At 38.4% G+C, this 18,462-nt stretch overlaps 1 protein-coding gene across 1 annotated transcript in view; it reads left to right on the top strand.

The window, feature by feature from the left end:
- The window catches only part of Dock1 (dedicator of cytokinesis 1), a 523,445-nt gene that overhangs the window by 403,525 nt on the left and 101,458 nt on the right, over positions 1 to 18,462 (top strand). Inside the window, exons 32-33 of the mRNA XM_033761232.1 lie at positions 3,635 to 3,713; positions 7,659 to 7,759. Coding sequence (XP_033617123.1) covers positions 3,635 to 3,713; positions 7,659 to 7,759 — 180 coding nt within the window. The remainder of the gene's footprint in view (positions 1 to 3,634; positions 3,714 to 7,658; positions 7,760 to 18,462) is intronic.

Genomic DNA, 18,462 nt, shown 5'->3' with positions numbered 1-18,462 from the left:
TTTTTTTTTTTTTTTTTTTTTTTTTTTTTTTTTTTTTTTTGTAACAGGGATCAAACTCGGGTCCTTGCTAAAAGAGTAAAGCTACACCTGCCAGTTCTGTTCCTTCTGTCCAGCTCTCTGTTGTCTGAAGCATCTTTCTCAAGAGCCATGCATTATGCCCTGTCTGTGTACCTTACATCCTGATGCTTACATGCTACCAAGCTGAATGGGAGACTAGAAATTCAGATTGCCGGAGGAAGGATTCTACCACCCTCAGAGAACAAGCTCAGAGTGTTTTTACTTGTTTTTGTTTTGTTGGGATGGTGGAAAGTCCTGGACACCTTGGCTTAGAGAGATTTACGAGTACCTCTATAAACTAAAAGTTTCTTAGCACAGGGCATTTCACAGTGGCAAGGGATCCTTTTAGATTTAGTGGGGGACTCTGATATTTAAAAGACAAGGCTCTTCAAGGCACAAGCATCTGAAAAAGAAAGAGAATGAAAGAATGAGCTCTGGAGGTCAGAAGAGAGAAGGAACAACGCTCAACCGGAGATGCAAAAGCCTGAAAACTTTGGGTAAGAAGAATGTAAAAAGAGTTGAACCTGCCATAGAAAATCTGCAGAGACTCCAGAGAGAGCAAGAGGCTTCCAAATTCTCTGGCATCCCTGAGCCCTCCAGTTGAGGTCAGAGCCTCATCTGCAGGCAAATCCATCCATCCATCCACTCGTCATTCTTTGTTCCTGCGACAGTTACCTCGTTAGCGTGTATCTTGTGCCAGGAGCTGGGTGAGCATGGAGGGCCCTTGGAAAACAACGTAACCACTATCTTTGAGATCCCTACCATTTGCGCACAGTCTGGAGGGCTTTCCTAACCCTAAGCCAGTTCCACTAGTGCCTGGCACAGATACAGTTATTAGGGATGCAGAGGGAAGCCCATTTGCACCCTGCTATTCCTCGAGTTGTCTGCCTAAAAATGGATTGCCATCTTGCTGTGTAGAGCCCAGCAAGAGCCCTTCATTTAGGTTCAGTACGACATCCTCTCCCCTGTCCAATTGCAAATTTGATCCTTTTTCGAGCTCCTACTGAAAGGAAACTGTTATGCAAATCCTTCTAATATGATTTTTTTATTTATGGTCTCCAGTTTGACATTTATTAGAAATAACTTATGAATTATATTGAATAATAGATATTCTTACCTAAAAGTTAGTCTCTGTTTATGTTTTCCTTTGTCTAGTTAGCTAATTGATTTATCTTCAAGTGGACTTGAGGGAATAGCTAAGTTTTTAATCCCATCAAGTATAAACAGTAGGGTATTATTTATGTGTGCCCTGGATGGCTTTTTGCAAGTGATGCCACTCTAATTCACGGAGCCTGAGCTTCATCTGATCTTTGTTTACTGCATTGATTATGATTTTTATTTGATCTTTCCTTTAGTTTTCCTCATGCAACTCACATTCTGTGTTATTTGTTTTTTGTCTTGGCTTTTTAAAAAATTTATAGAGAATCTAAATTATAGAATCTATCTCTCAGCACTGCTCTTTCTCAGCTGACAGTTCATTAAAAAGTTTTTGTTCAGCCTTCATATTATTTCAGCATGACATGTTTTTTAAAAAGTCATTTTGAGAAATATCTTTATTTAACTAGCTGAAATTGCTCCACAGCTTAATTAGAAGTAGCATATTGCAACTGTTAGGGTGCTATCTTGAGGCAAAATAATTACTCTGTAATAATAATGCATACTCTAGGAAAGTTGTCATTATTGTCATAGAGAGCTGCAAACTGTCTTCTTAGAGCTCATAAAGACCCTAGAGTACTCTCATAAACAGCAAAATTCTAAAGCTGAAGGAAAAAAAATTGTGCTGGTCATAAGCTTGGTGCTCTTGAATTTCATATGAGCCCACTCTTGTAGTAACAGGAAGTTGCTGTGTTCAGCTGGCAGGTGGGGCAGGAGGTGCGATTTAGGGCAGAGGGGTAAAGTCGACCATCTTCTCTTTGACCTCAGGTCCTTTACTTCTGAGGGCTGAATGTGTCATAGTAGGCCCCAGCCCAAGACTGGGGTTGACCAGAGTTGCCAGTCCTCCTATAGATAGATATAAGGCATATCCTGAGCTCTGTCCTGAGTCTTACATTAATTTGTCAGAATGACCAACTGTCCTATGGTCAGCTTTACGAAAAAAGAAAAGTTAATTACAAAATTCAACAAGAGCTATTTTTCAAATTGAATTGGGTCTCTTATATTTACAAAATCTAGCAGCCTCATGGCTGATGGATGCTGCTGCCCAGCCTTGGCTCCTGGTTAATGGACAAAGCAGTCATCTCCATGGCCCTCCATTAAGGGTTACTTAAAAACACTAATTCCTCCATCCTGGTTATATTTTAATGTTTGCAGTGAAGTGCTCTGCAACTTCTGTAACTGAGATAACAAATTGCAGCATGGCCCACATGTATGGGTCCTGTCTCCAGGTGATGGGCTTCCGAATGAAGTCTGCAGATCAATTTTCTCAGAACTGTGTGCAGGAGCGTCTGAGGGAAACTGCAGAGACAGTAGGTATTGGTGGGAGATGGCTGAGGCAGGTGCTGATAGAGTCCTCTTTATAGCCCAGTGTGGTGAATCCCTTCTTTCTTCCTCCCAGGGTCACTGCCCTTTAGCAACTCTGGGATGGCAAGGACATACCCAACTTTCTAGGCGTGCTTAGCCAAAGAGATGATGTTGACAGAAAGCAGAAGTTACTACTAAGTAACCTAGATTCTTTTTACACTCTGGCTGCTTCCTGCTGTCTAAGTAGGGAAGTGTAATTAAGTTTATTATCTGTGACCTAATGCTAATTCCTCTTGCATGCTTGCCTTGTGCAGAGAAGAGCGCGATTTATAATGAAGTAGCTGGAGTGAGCTTTATTATTGTTAACACTTTCAAGGGTTATAAAACAAATCTACTGAGTGAACAAGGTTAAGACAGTGCTCTGAAGTCAGATGTGACAGCGCAAATTGCATGTTTCATCATAGAAAAGTACAGTCAAGGTATTGAGGAATGTACTTAAAATTGTATAATATCCGTGAATCAAATAATTAAAAATCCTGCTAAAATTCTTGTCAGATCACTTTTCTATTAGCTGAAGCCTTGTAGTTTTCTTAACAAGTATAATATGAGCAGAATTAACCTGTGGAGTGTGGGTCAGATCTTACTAAAGTAAGCCATACTTGCAAGCATAGCAATACTGAACCAAAGCATTCCAAGCCTGCAGGGTTATGTTAAGAGAGCTTTCAAATTCATAACTTTAAAAGGCCAGCTAAGCAAAGATAATTTACCGATACACCATTTCAACTTTAGGGAAGGATTCTACTTGTACATTTACTTACTTTTTTTTAGTATTAGATTTTATTTTAGTGATACTTTTCAGATATTACTTTCAGGAGCTGTTATTTTGGTCCATTTTCTTCATTCTGTTTGTGCTTATTTCCTTGGTTAATTTGGAGAATATGTGCATCTAATTCTGTGAGTTTCTCATAGGCAAAACCTTCCAACTTCACACAGGATGGGGAGACTTGGCTGGATCCAAAAACCCCCGACACTCTGGGGTGGTAGCTAATTGAAATGCCAAACCCATAAAGGTGCCAGAGCCAAAGTGTAATTATGTAATTTTCTCTTGATCTTTCAGAGTCTTCCTGAGAGCGATTAATCAGTATGCAGATATGCTGAACAAGAAATTTTTGGATCAAGCCAATTTTGAGCTACAGGTAAGAGAAGAGGCAGACACATCCTTTGTGGAAGAATCATGGTAAAACAAATGGCCGGTGAATGCTAGTTTATTTCTCATCTTCAAACTTAATTGGTGGCCCATCTGAGGTGTAGAAATGGAATTTACGATATGTATCATTGCAACCTAAGGAGTGAAAACTGTGCCTCCAAGGTGTTTGCTCAATTTAGCAAGTTAGGAGATGGAGCTATTTCAGAGAGAACCTATTGAATCAGAGTGACAAGGAGGGCCTCTCTAAGCAGGGAGGCTACTGACTCAGTGTGTGGGGCTGCCAAGCTTGTCTCGGTGCTAAAGCACAGAGAGTAAGGGATCAATGGAGAATCTGGCTTGCTTCACTGAGCTCATCTTGCTTTTGGAACCATTTTCCCCCAGTATCTTTACAGGCTCCGTGTCTCTTGTAATGGCCCCAGACCCAGAATTGTCATCAGGTTCAGAAATGCGTGTGTGTGTGTGTGGTGTGCACTCCATAAGCACTGATTTTGCCTGGCATGATTTTTATTCATTGTGCAGCTGGAATTTGTGGCTCTTGGTTTATTGCACTCTGGAGGCGTACTTGCTAATAATGATTTTATTTGTCATTATTATTACTTAGAATATTTTACTGAAGTTTGCAAATAAAAAGGAATCATTCACATGCTGTTTCCTGGGTAGGATTGTTCTCTGAGAAGGAACTTGAAAAAAATAATAGACACTCAATGAATGGTCCAAAAATATGTTACTAGATAATAAAAATTAGACACCTATATTCTTCTCCATTTGCATTGCCTTCAGAAAATTCATCGGGAATGCTTAGTATATTAAGTTCTAAGGTATCTATGCTGTTATTTGTTTTATAACTTTAAAATTTTAAATTTCTGATTATCAGCATTGTAGAACAAGATGACAATATATAGCAAGTGCTAAACATCTAGAAATGTTACTTATTATAATTTTATCATTGTGTCTGCTTACTGCTCATTTTCATATGTCATAAAGAGATACATCCTCATTGTAAAATATTTATGCAAGTTACATCAGTATACCAAGTTAACTATAAAATACTCCTTCTAACCCTTTTGCAACTCTCTTTCTCTCTCTGTAGGGGTTACTTGTAACTAATTGTTGTGTTCATTTCCTGACACTTTAATCATTTATACAGGCCTGTGTATGTTTTCTTTTTGCTTTTAAAATTGGCTCCTACCCTGTGTTTTGCAGTCCTGTCATTTTCCACAATTCAAATGTAACAACATTTATTCAGCCATTTCTACACTGATGGCCTGCAAGCTTCTTGTGGTTTTTCATTATCCTAAGCCTTACAACCAGGTACCCATGAGACATGTGCACCTTAGCAAATGAATTGCTACAGAATAGTTTGATTGCCAGGCAAAATGGTATAAGAATTTAAACCTGATGGATAATGACAAATTGCCCTCCTAAAATGTGTTAGCAATTTGCAACTTCTCAACCTTCCTTGAGAGCAGCCACTTTCTGCTAGTTAGGTTGAGAATGCTTTGTAGCCGTGGGGATTTCTGCTATGAACAGCCTAATCATTTTGTCTGCTCATTTTTCTTTGGGGCTGTTTGTCTTTTTTTTATTTTTGTTACATATTTGGAATCTTAATCCCAGTTTACCTTAACTAAACATGTATGCAAGCTTATCATATGGAAATACTTGACTTTTCTGTTGTCAAATTAATCATTTTATAACTATTTTATTTTACGTTTTGTTTGGCAAATCTCTTCCTGATTCGGTATTATAAGTTTAATTTTTTTTTTGTAGTTAATATCTGCTAATACCTTTAGAGTTCTACTTTTTTTCTTTTAACTTTCAGATTATAAATCTGGGTTTTTGTTTTGTTTTGTTTTGTTTTGTTTTGTTTGGTACCAGGGATTGAACTCGGTTCCTTGCGCTTGCAAGGCAGGCCACCAAACCTCTGAGCTAAATCCCCAGGCCTATAAATCTGCTTTTGATATCTACAACCACCATTAGGGAAAGGGTCTAATTTCACTTTTCCCCACAAATTTTGTCAATGGGTTCTTCTAAGATTTAGAGTGCTGTCATTAGTGTAATTGCAAGTATACATGTTTGTCTCATCTGTTTTCTGTGTTGTTCCCTTAGTGGTTTCATCCTAAAGCTTTATGCTAGCTAGTAGAGTCAGTACACCTCTATTTTTGTATGTTTTCTCTTTAATGTGAAGTTGAAAATTGGGTAATTGAGTTTTTCTTAGAAAAACACGTCACTTGTATTTTAACTGGAATTCTGCTAAACTGTTAAATAAGTCATGGGGGGAAATCTTACAGTGTTTGAGAGAACACTAGCTTGTTTCTTGTTGTTTCAGGAAGGTTTGGCAAGAGTCATGATCACACCATGCATGCTTCTGGCTCTGTAATAATCCTGGCCCTATAAATGAAAAGAAGGAATAAGGCATTAGTGATACTGATGTTTAAAAAGAAGCATTCATGTGTTGTTGGCGGTGGTGTTTTTATAGGCATCGTGTATAAATTAAAATGTGTTTTGGCACCATGCAGGATGTGGTCCCATCCTATGTGTGACACCATGATTCTCAAAATGCAGCGGGCATTAGCCAGTGATTGCCAGTGCTGTGGAAAGGAAAATGTTAGTTCCAAAACCAGAATGAAAAAGAACAACTTGTATTTTCTGTACTTGAGTGACCCAGTTTAGAAAAGAGACCAAAAGAGAAAGCAGCTTTCTGGACAGTGATAGAATGTTTTCTGTGAGGTTCAGGGTACCTGGCCCACTTTACCTGTTACCTGTAATATTGGACAATTCTTATTCTCCTGTTCAGGATGAGGCTACAGTCCCTCCCTGGCAGTTCTGTAAAGATCAAAGGCACTGTCATGTTGCAGTAGAAAATACCAGTTCCTAATTGGTGTTGGATAAGCAGAGTCCAACAAAAGCTTATATCTTGTGAAAGCTCTTAAATTTCCATGTTCCTCACAGGTAATTAAATACAGAGCCAATAATGTTATCATCTTACTTTGATATAACTCTTTGCAACTATCTCATTTATCATCCTTGGTTAGTAAGTAGAAAACGGACACAAACTTCTTGCAAATGATACTTTGCCTAACCAGTGAAATAAGAAGAGTTTGATTTTTGTATCCTTTCTGGAGTATGTGGATAATTTTCTGGGATAGTAAAGAGATCAGAGGGCAGTGGTGGTGAATCTATAGTACACATACCACAGCAGGCTGCTTGTATCTTTGAAAGCTCTAAAGGTTTGCCTTCATTGTCCTAGAGGCTTGAGTGCAGTTTATTGGTAGAGTGCTTCCCTACCATGCTCAAAGGCCCTGGCTTTGATCCTTAGCACCACCACCAAAAAAGGGGGGAAAATGTCCACATAAATAATTGAAACCTGTATTATTTGATAAGGTCTCCACGATATGAGAATAAGAACTAATATTCAGTAAGTGTTTATCACATGCTCTGTGCCACTGTATCTACTTGTGCATATATTTACTTCTTTGATCCTTCCTGCAGGCCTCTAAGGTAAGTGCTGTTAAAATTCTTTAAGGAAACTGAGGCATTGAGAGGGCTTAAATTAGCTGCTCTTGCAGACTGCATAGCTAGGGTTTGAATACGTTCACCTCGACTCTGGATTCCCAGCAGTTCTTTAAGCTTGCTTTCTTTCTCTTTCCTCTTTTCTTTTCTTTTCTTTTCTTTTCTTTTCTTTTCTTTTCTTTTCTTTTCTTTTCTTTTCTTTTCTTTTCTTTTCTTTTCTTTTCTTTTTTTTCTTTTCCTCCTCCTTCCTTCCTTCCTTTCTTCCTTCCTTCCTGTCTTTTTAACTTTTCAGAAGTATGTATCAGAGGATAAATGTCCCAGAGCCTTTTTGAAATCATGTATTAAGCTATTCAACAACTGTGCATCTCCTTTTTTTTTTTTTTTTTTTTTTTTTTTTTTTTTTTTTTTTTTTTTTGGATTTCAGCTATGGAACAACTACTTCCATCTGGCTGTGGCTTTTCTCACTCAAGAGTCCTTGCAACTGGAGAATTTTTCAAGTGCTAAGAGAGCCAAAATCCTTAACAAGTAAGTCCTCATCCAGCTCTGAAGATGCAGGAGCCTCCAGCTGTATTAGCATAATTTTCCTGTCATCTCTAAGCCAACTAGGTACAAATTGAGTTGTAATCACAGTGTAATGAAAGGGTGGTTTTTAATCGTGAATTAGGGATTGCCTTTTCTAATTCATGAATCTAAAACTGCAGGATTCATCCTGGTAGCTTCAATGTCAGTTCAATTCAAGACAATTAGCACAAGACAAAATTTGAGTTTCTGGAGATAATGATTTTTTCCTGTGCACTATTCTGATGTCATTCCACATGTGGTTTTCTTTATTGCTTAATTCTCCAGTTTGCTTCTTAAAAGGAGGCTTCCGATGAAAGCCCTTGGCACTGTTTGGATTGTCCAAAAGCCTACAGTGGAGTTTGAGTTGTTAGTGGTTTTCTTCTTGGCAGCAAACAAGCCCTGTCTTGTTCCAGGTAGGAAGTTTAAGCGAACTGAATGGGTCTCTGTGTCAGTGCAAGCAAACCTCACTGAAATTCCATGAAAGCCAAAGTCTTTGCCAGGTGCCTCTGGCTCTGTCTCCTCAGTCTACATCCTGCACTGCTCCTGCTCCAGTGTAAAGGAAAGCAATTGTTTGCAAGTTTTCTGCCAACATCTAGGTACTGTGAGGTCTAGCCTCTTCTCTTTTTGCCTCAGTTTCACTAATTTCTCACTGTTCTGAGTGCCTCTGTCATGAATATTCTTAAGAAAGAAGAGTTCTGAACTGCCACCACTATTGCTGGGTCGCTGTATTTGTAATTCCTCTGCAATGTCCTGGTTGCACCAAGGCTTTGGTGACTACTGTTTCCTGAGGTTAGAGAGGAAACTTCGGAAGATGGCAGCTGCTCAACCTTCTTTGTTTTCTTCAAGTGTTTAGCTTTGCAGGGCAAATGGAAGGCGCACTGTCCTTTCAGAGTAAAGTGTATTTTAGCAAGTAATTTACAAAGCTTATACTATGTGCCATTGACCTAAGTACTTTGCATGCATTTTTCATATATAATCAATAAAAAGCAAAAATACTCAGTAATGCCTCTCATCATCTGTATTTTCCCGAAGAGTGTGGTGAAGTTCAGGGTGGTCACACAACTGGCCAAAGTGCAAAGCTGGCTTCTGAGTCCAGTCAGCTCAGAGCCCAAGGTTTTATACCTGTGATGCTCTTAGGACCTCCAAGCATTTGAACTATACCTGTCTAATTGAATATCAGCGTTCACCTGGCCAGTTGCAATCCCCCGCTCCCCAAGCTGGATAACTGCAGTCTAAGAGCTATGATGTAAGCAGTGGTCATGTGCAGAAGATAGAAATGTACCTGCCAAGCCTTATGCAGTGAAGGCTGAGTGGTCCCTGCCTATGACTGCTGGCCCATTGCACCTCTTCAGAGCCTGCACAGGTTTTTTTCACTTACCTTGGACCACAGCATCCAGAATAGAAGCTTCTGCTTCTTCACATTTATGCATCCTTGGGGCCAAGATGAAGTGAGAGATGGCTGCTTATGACCCTCACTGTCCTTGCTTCAGCGCTCTTGTGGTGGAAATTGCTGACATAGAAGTACTAGTAACCAGTACAAACTAAAAAACATACAGTGTATCTCGCACAGGCCTGTAACATCCTCAGGCTTTTTTATCCGTCCCACAGAAGGAAAGCTCAGCCTCGGCTGGAGATCTCAGCCTACGCAGGCTCTGCTTACTGAGGAGTGACATCAGGAGCCCAGTGCAGCACCAACTAACTCCAGAACCCATTTGTTGCCAGGCATCTGCACTTCCTACCTGTAGGAGTGCCTATGGGAGAAAAGAGAAGCATTTAAACTGGAAATCTGCCTCAAAGAGCCTATAAAGCACTTTGATGCAGAGTACTCTCCAGGCCAGGGTGAGCAGCTCTGCAATGGGCCCTCTTCCTGCTGCTCGGCCAACAGCCTAAGCCAAAGTGATGCCAGCGGATGCACTAACCATGCAGTGTACCTCCTTGGCCGACAGAGAAAATGTTCACTTCCCATATGGCGATGTAGATTCAGAGGCTTCAAAGCCAAAGGAAATTAAGTAAGCCAGCTGGTGTCTTCCTGTTCAGAGCTGGCCATCCTTTGGATAGGCGTTAGTTATATCTCACAGCTTTGGTAGCGGGCTCTGGAGTTCCCTTCTAACTGTTCTCACAGGTTTCCAAAGGAAAAGACCTGAGCATTTCAGAACTTCTCACTGCAAGAATCTATAGGGTGGCTTCAGGCCCACTGTGACTCTTAGGAGCCTCTCCAGGGTCATGGACTTGGTGTGTGAGAATGACAGGCCATCAAGGACAAAGTATTCCCCGTCTAAGATAATCCTGGTGATTTGTGAGGCTCTGTGGCATGAATTTTTATGGACAGTCACCTGTGTTTTTTGTATTCTGTATGCCCCTTGATAGACCTTAAATACTTCATAATCCATTTGCAAATTTTATTTCTAAATAGCAAAAACCAGCATGAGGTGTCTGACTCAAATGCTTAAAATTGCTAGGTACTTACCTAGAAATATTGGTATCTAGAAATATTTTGATTTGTTTTAAGTTAATAAAAAGGGGTAAAGCCTACTGTGTGTTCAGGTGTGGTCCAGGTACTAAGTACAGAGAAGGAAGAAATCAATTTCATGATGCACATGTTAACAGTTTAATAGGGGAAGCAGAGAAGTAAAAATAAGGAGTGGAGTGGGATAAAAGTAGGTGGTGACTTAGGCCTTTGTCATCCGGGAGATGAGCTTGGAGTACTCAACCTGGGGAGCCACAGGTCTCCTGCGAGATCAGACTTCCTGGCTGGGAGGGAAGGACGCTGAGAGGTCCATCTAACTGACTAACTGGAGAGAATAGTCAGTCCACAGGGGGACGTCACATTAAAAAAGACATGGCCCTGTCTACAAGTCAATAAATGCTCTGGGTTGTAGAAGCTTAAGGGAATAGTGGAGTTGGATCCCTTAGAGCCACCTGCTGCATGTGGACATGGAGCTCAGTGTCATTGTGTAGCCTCAGGACAGTGCCCATGTGCCCTATCTGCTGCTCCAGGAGTCATGAATCCAACCATGGTCATCTGAGTGGGCATCCTCCACTCCTTCCGGACTAGCTTTCTCTTTGTTCCTACCAACCAGGCAGCCCCTTATCTCTGCCTGGTCTGCATGCAGAACTGTGGCTCACACTTGTAGATAATTCTTGTATCAAAAGACCTGCCTGTTTAACCCTCTTGTTTGGTGCTCTATCCTCCCTTCCCAGCCACATTCCCCAAAGCCTGGGAGTTACATAAAAGCATAGACCCTGCCAAACAGAGAGCAGATTGGGTCAAACCCAAATTTAGTACAAGATTTTCCAGTGAACCACAAAATAAATAACCACTAGGAATCAAAGTCTATAATGATAAAATGTAGCTAGCTCAACCTTGGGACATCCTTGATGCTGGGGACTCAAAAACAGGGATGGTTATCCACAGAATGCGAAATCTGGCTGTCACTCCTCCCTCCCACCCTGCCCCAGGCCTTTTACTTTATTGGGGCTCAGGAAATATGAATAAAATATAGACATTGTCTTTTGATTAGCAACCAGCTTGATAATTCCAGTATACAAGCTACCCTTGGTCATCCTGTGGGACAATGTGGCCAGGAACTGTCTGTCTTCAAGACTTTGTTACAGAAGAGAAGAAGAGGGTTCATGGTTTGAGCCTCCAATCTGTCTGAGCATAAAGTACTTAATAAGAAAATTCAGTACAAGAAAGTAAAGTTCGGTGGCAAAATCTAGCCCTGTATCAGAACCAGGTGCAAACATCCCAAACACACATACACACAAAGGCCCTTTCTCACACATGGGTACCTAGGCTTCCGTTTTTTAAAAATTCTGTTAAAATCTACCACATAAAAACATCTCCATCTCACCACACACTGAGGTCCAGGATGCCTGGGTGTTTGTTAAGTTGACCTGTAGGCATGAGTTTTTATGGAAATTGAAAATGTGCTGTGACAAGCCCCATTTTGCAGAGAGACCTAATCGGAAGCTACGATTCTATATTACAGATCATAATAGGAAATATGATCAATTCGATTTGTTTGTGCTAATGCTAATTATTTTTTCAAGAGGCTTAAATTAGTCAAAACAAATTGACTTTAGGAATTAGAAGGGGACCCCGGGAGACAGACTTCATAAGCAGTAACTCTGTGCCAACTTCATGTTGGCAAAACTAATTAAGTGCCCCGTATGCACTGACTGGTTCTGTGGAGGAAGATAAATCTTGGCACAGGCAGGTTGGCCCAGGGTGTAACAAGGTTTATTGCTGTTGGTCCCATTTGGATCCCATCTCCTCTCAACTCCCCAAGAAACTACTATCTTTATCATTAAAACAAAATTGCCTCACCCTGCATATTAGACTCTGACTCTCTCTCCCTCTCTCTCTCTCTCTCTCTCTCTGTCTCTCTCTCTCTCTCTCTGACTCTTTCTCCCGCTTATTGCCACAACTTCTGTTACTCAACTATGCTATAGGCCCTATATTCCTCAGTACCCCTGGCCAGGACAAACTCCACTAAACTGGTGATGGGGAAATACATTATCCTCTTTGCTGTCTCCAGGTCCATCAAAGCTGTTGTCCTTTTTTCTCTGTATGTTAATCTGTTCCTTGTTGCTCTAACAAAGTACCATGGCCAGTGTACTTTATGAAGAATAGGAGTTCATTTTTTAAAAAGTTTGTTGGTACATTTTAGGTACACAATACAGTCACATTCATCACTGGAATCTTGTACCTTTATGTGATTTATCTTGGTTCTTATTTTTCCCCATTCCCAAGCCCTCCCTTCAGCCCTCCCACCCTTCTCTGTTTACAAAGACATTGTTTACATGTTTTTCCATTTCACATATTTTTTCTTTTCCCTTTTACCTTTCCCTACCCTTCCCACTTCCTCTACTCTTTCAGACCTTTTCTTCCTATTACACAAAATCAATTATAGATTTTGATCCTTATTTCACTTTTAGTTTTTCACACCAGGGAAACTATTCAGTATGTACACATGTGTGACTTATTAATTTCACTTAAGAGAATCACCTCAGTGTGCGTCCACTTAGCTATAAATATCTCTAGCTTCTCATTCTTTATGGCTGGGTATTACTCCATTTTATTAAAAAAAAAAATCTTCTTTATCCAATCTCCAGTTACTGGGCAATTCCCAAGTTTTAGCTATTACAAACTGTGCCGCTATAAACATAAGTGAGCATATATCACTGTGGTATGATTCTTTTAATTTTATTTATTTATTTATTTATTTATTTATTTATTTTTAAAATTTTTTTTGGACTGGGGATCGAACTCAGGCCCTTTTGCTTGCCAGGCAGATCAAAGAACCATTGAGCCAAATCCCTGGCCCTGATTCCTTTAATTCTTTTGGGAAGATGCCCAGCAGAGAAATAGCTGGGTCAAATGGGACTTCTAATCCTAGTTGTTGAGGTATCTCCATATCGATTTCCATGGTAGTTGCATCAATCTGTACTCACATCATCAATGAGCAAGGGTTCCTATCTCCCCACAACCCTACCAGCATTTGTTATTGGTTGATTTCTTGATAGCAGCCATTCTTTCTGGGGTGAGATTGAATCTCAGTGTTGTTTTCTTCTCATCTCTCAAATGACCAGAGGTGTTGAACATTTTTTCATATGTTTATTTACTGCTCTTACTTTTTTGTCTGAGAAATATCTGTTCATTTCAGATGCCCATTTTTGAACTGGGTCTTTATATTTGTGGGGATCTAATTTTTTGATTTCTTTATATATTCAATATAGTAGACCTTTGAGAAATAACTGGTAAAAATTTTTCCCATATTGTGGGCTGTCTCTTAGCTCTGCTTGTGGTTTCTCTGGCACTGCAGAAACTTTTTTAAAAGATGAGATCCCAATTGTTGATTCTTTGTGCCAGTTCCCATGCTACTTAGAAATTGTTCATAAAGTCTTTTCCTATGCCAATGTCTTCGAGAGTTCTACCTAACTTATCTTCCAACAAACTTAGTGTTTCTGTTTAATATTTATATTTTTAATCCACTTGGATTTTAGTTTAGTGAATGGTGAAAGATACGGGTCTACTTTTAATCTTTGACAAGTTGAAATCTAGGTTTTCCAACACCATTTATTGAAGAGGCTATCTTTCCTCCAGTGAAGGCATTTGGCTCCTTTGTCAAAGATAAGGTAGCTGAGTATGTCAGGAGTTGTTTCTGCATCTTCTTATCTGTTCCACTGATCCTCACGTCTGTTTCTTTGCCAGTACCAGACTGTTTTTATCACAATGGCTTTGTAGTATACTTTCAAGTAGACAATTGATACCCTCTGCCATGTCTCTGCTGCCTAGAATTGCTTTGCTATTGTAGGTGTCTTCTGCTTCCAAATGAATTTTTGGATTGTTTTCCCTTGTTCTGTGAAATATACTATTGGGATTTCAGTAGGGATTGCATTAAATCAGTATAGCAGTTTTGGAAGTATGACCATTTTCACTATATTGATTCTTCCTACAAAGGTAACAAGAGTTACCTTTCCACTTTCTTATATCCTCTTCATTCTCTCTTTTCAGAGTGTTGTAGTTCTTAATGTAGAGGTCTTTTCTTTCTTTTTGTTAGATTGATTAGATATATCTTTTTTTTTTTTTTTTTGGATGCTATTGTGAAAGGAATTGTTTCCCTAATTTCACTTTCAGTGAGTCTGTTGTATACAAGAAGGCTATTGATTTACCTGGTATCCAGCTACTTTATTGAATCTGTCAATTAAATTGAGAAGTGTTTTGGCAGAATTTTTTGGGTCCTCTATGTAGAGTATCATATCACCTGTAAATAATGACAGTTTCACTTCTTCCTTTCTTATTTTTATTATTTTTATTTCTCTTGTGTAATTGCTGTGGCTAATTTTTACAAAACTATATTGAACAGAAGATGTGATAGTAGACATCCTTATCTTGTTCCTGATTTGAGCATGACAGTTTTCAGTTTTTGACCATTTAATATAATGTTGGCTGTTGGCTTTTCATAGATAGCCTTTGAGATAAAGGTTGAGATAAAGACCATCTATTCCAATTTTCTGTATGATTTTTATCATGAATGTGTGTTGAATCTTGTCGAGTGGTTTTTCTGCATCTTTTGAGATGATCATATGGTTTTTGTCCTTTACTCTGTTAATATAATGTATTACATTTATTGATTTATGTATGTTGAACCACCCTTGCATCCCTTGGATGAAACAGACTTCGTCAGGGTATATAATCTTCTTGATGACTCTCTGGTTTCTGTTTGCCAGTATGTTATTCAGGACTTCTGCATCTGTGTTCATTAGGGAGATTGGCCTATAGTTCTCTTTTTTTGGTCTTTCCTTGGTTCTAGAATCAAAGTAACACTTTCTTCCAGGAATGAATTTGCAAGTATTGCTTCTCTTTCAATTTCATTGAAAAGTTTAAAGAGTAGTGGTAAAAGTTCTTCTCTAAATGTAGAGTTCGGCAGTGAAGGTATCAGGGCCTGGGCTTTTTATTTGTTGGTAAATTTTTAATTACGTTTTCAATTTCACTGATTGTAGAGTTTTGATACCATTTTCATTCAACTTTGGTAATTTATATGTATCTAGAAATCTGTCCATTTCTTCTTTGTTCTCCATTTTATTTTAGAGTACAGGTTCTCAAAGTATGTACTGATAATCTTCTGGATTTCTGCTGGATCTGTTGTGCCTTCACCATTTTCATTCCTAATTGCATGAAATGTGAGGCTTTTCTTTCCATTTTTTGGATAAGGTTGTCTAGGGCTTTATCAATTTTATTTATTCCAACTCTTTGATTTGTTGATTTTTTTTTTGTATTATTCTCTTAGTCTCCATTGCATTGATTTCTGCTCCAATCTTTATAATTTCCTCCCTAGTATGAGCTTTGGGTTTCTTTTGCTCTTCTTTTACTAAGAGCTTAAGATTTGCCATTAGTTTGTTAATTTGAGTCTAAAAGTTAATTAAGCCTAGTTTCTGTTTTCCTAGTATGGGCATTCACTGCTATGAATTTCTCACATAAAACTGATTTCATTGTATCCCACAGGCTCCAGTATGTTGCATTGGCATTCTCATTAAATTGTAAAAAACTAATTTTTTCTTTAATTTCCAGTGTGACTCATTGGTTATTCAGGAGAGTGTTTTTCAATATCCATGTGTTTATGAAGTTCTTATGGCCTCTTATGCTATTGATCTCCAGCTTAATTGCACCATGATCTGATAATATACATGGGATAACTTCAGTTCATTTGCATTTATTTAAACCTGTTTTATGAGCTAGTATGTGGTCTATTTTGGAGAATGACCCATGTGCAGCCAAAAAGAATGTATATTCTGATTTTGTGGGGTGGAATACTGTATAGACATCTGTTAAGTCCATATGTTCAAAAGCTTGGTTCAGTTCTAGTATTTCATTATTGATTTTTTGTCTGTTTGTGATAGTGGGGTATTTAGGTCCTCTATAGTGCTTATTTGGTTTTTCATGTTCCTTAATATTTGTTTTATATAGTTGGGAGCATTAATATTTGATGCATATATATTTATGATTGTCATCTCTTCCTCTTGAATTATTCCCTTTACAAGGATGTAGTGGCCTTCTTTGTGTCTCTTAATCAGTTTTGGTTTGAAATTTACTTTGAGAGTAAGATAGCTTCCCATGCTTTTTTCTGAGCTCCTGTGGCATGGAGAACTGTTTTCCATCCTTTCACTTTCAGTCTATGGGCTTTTTTTTTGCACTAGGTGTGTTTCTTGTATACAACATATTGTTGGATTTTGCTTCTTATTCCATTTTGCCAGTCTATTTCTTTTGATTGGTAAATTGAGGCCACTGAAATTGATGGTTATAACTGATATGTATTGACTTATCATTGTCATGTTATTTTCCTGTTGTTGGTTCTTGCTTATTTTTCTCCCTGTCCCTTTAAATTCTATTAGATTTGCTCTGTTGGGCCTCATGGAGTTGTACCCTTCATTGTCTTTTTCTAAGATATTTAAAAGAATTTTTGGAGTGCTGGTTTGCTATTCATGAAGTTTCTCAGGTGTTTTTTGTCAGGAAAGTATCTTATTTTTCCATCAATTTTGAAAAATAATTTTGCAGGATATATCAGCCTAGGCTGGAGGTTGTTTTCTTTTAAAGCTTCACATACCTCACTTCAGGCTTTCTTTGACTTGAGGGCTTGTGTTGAAAACTCTATTGTGATTCTGATGGGCTTTTCTTTGCATATAATTTGTTTCTTTTCTCTGACTGCATGTAGTATTTTGTACTTCTTTGGGGTTTTGAGATCTTGATTATGATTATTATATGTCTAGGTGTAAATTTGATTTTATTATAACTAGTTGGAGTCCTATATGCCTCACTTATCTGTATGTCAAGTTCTTTTGCACTGTTTCAGAAGTTTTCTATCATTAATTCTATGAACAGTTTTTATATCATTTGTGCTTTCTCCTATTTTTTCCCGGACTCCTATTAATCTTATATTATTCTTTTTTCTGTCATCTGGGAGCTGTTGGATTAATTTCTCATGGTCCTTTTCTAATTTTAAGAGATCTCTTTTCAAGGTCATTGACCACCATCCTGTCTTCTATATCTGATAATCTGTCTTCAGATTGGGTTAGTCTGCTATGGATACTTTCAGTGGAGTTTTTAATCTTCTGGATATCATTTTGAATCTGTTTCATGGATTCCATTTCTTTCTTATGTTGGGCCTTCATGGTTTCCATTTCTTTAATATGCTGAGAATGCATGGCTTCCATCATGATCCTAAATGCATCTATATTTTTATCTATCTGCTTTGCTTTGCTTTGCTTTGCTTTGCTTTTGTACTGGATATCTAACTCTGGTCCTTGCGCTTGCAAGGCAAGTATTGAATCTGTTTCATGGATTCCATTTCTTTCTTATGTTGGGCCTTCATGGTTTCCATTTCTTTAATATGCTGAGAATGCATGGCTTCCATCATGATCCTAAATGCATCTATATTTTTATCTATCTGCTTTGCTTTGCTTTGCTTTGCTTTGCTTTTGTACTGGATATCTAACTCTGGTCCTTGCGCTTGCAAGGCAAGTAGCAAAACCACTGAGCTAAATCCCTGGCCCTATCTATTTCTTTTCTAGAGTCTATAATCATGTCTTTTATCTGGGAAAATATTTCTGTTTTGAATATTTCTATTACCTCATTCACCTGTTTTTTTACTTCCTGTGCTGTCAGCTCAGATTGTCCAGGTGGTTGATTATCAGACTTTTCCATCTTGTTTTCAGCAGAATTTGCTTTTGGTATGCTGCAAGACTGTATCTTCTTTAAATGTCTTTTCATATCTAGTATTGTTGTTGGTATAGTTCTTGGTTTAATTCCTGGATTGATACTTAGACATTATTATTATAAGTATCTTTGTTGCTTGTGCTTGGAAACTTTAAGGAATGATTGCTTCTCAGAGGTGTCTTCTAGATATACCTGGTCTTTAGGATTTTAGTGTCTGATAAATCTGGGGGCAATCTCATTTTCCTTATACCAGGAAAGATAACAGATTAGCTCAATCACAACACTAGCCTAAGTGATAAAATCAGCAACAACAATAGACTCAAAATCAGCTTAGAAAATGACAATTTGTGGTAGTTATTAATCTATCACTTTGAACCATGTGATATAAAACAAAATCAAAGACTCACCCAATATATGTTTATAATGAGTAAAGTGATCAATATAGTAA

Source organism: Fukomys damarensis, unplaced genomic scaffold, assembly GCF_012274545.1.
Source record: "Fukomys damarensis isolate Sample0158 unplaced genomic scaffold, DMR_v1.0_HiC HiC_scaffold_8, whole genome shotgun sequence".
Taxonomy (NCBI): Eukaryota; Metazoa; Chordata; class Mammalia; order Rodentia; family Bathyergidae; genus Fukomys; species Fukomys damarensis.
Note: the sequence above shows the minus strand (reverse complement) of the source record. Positions and strands in the feature narration are given on the sequence as shown.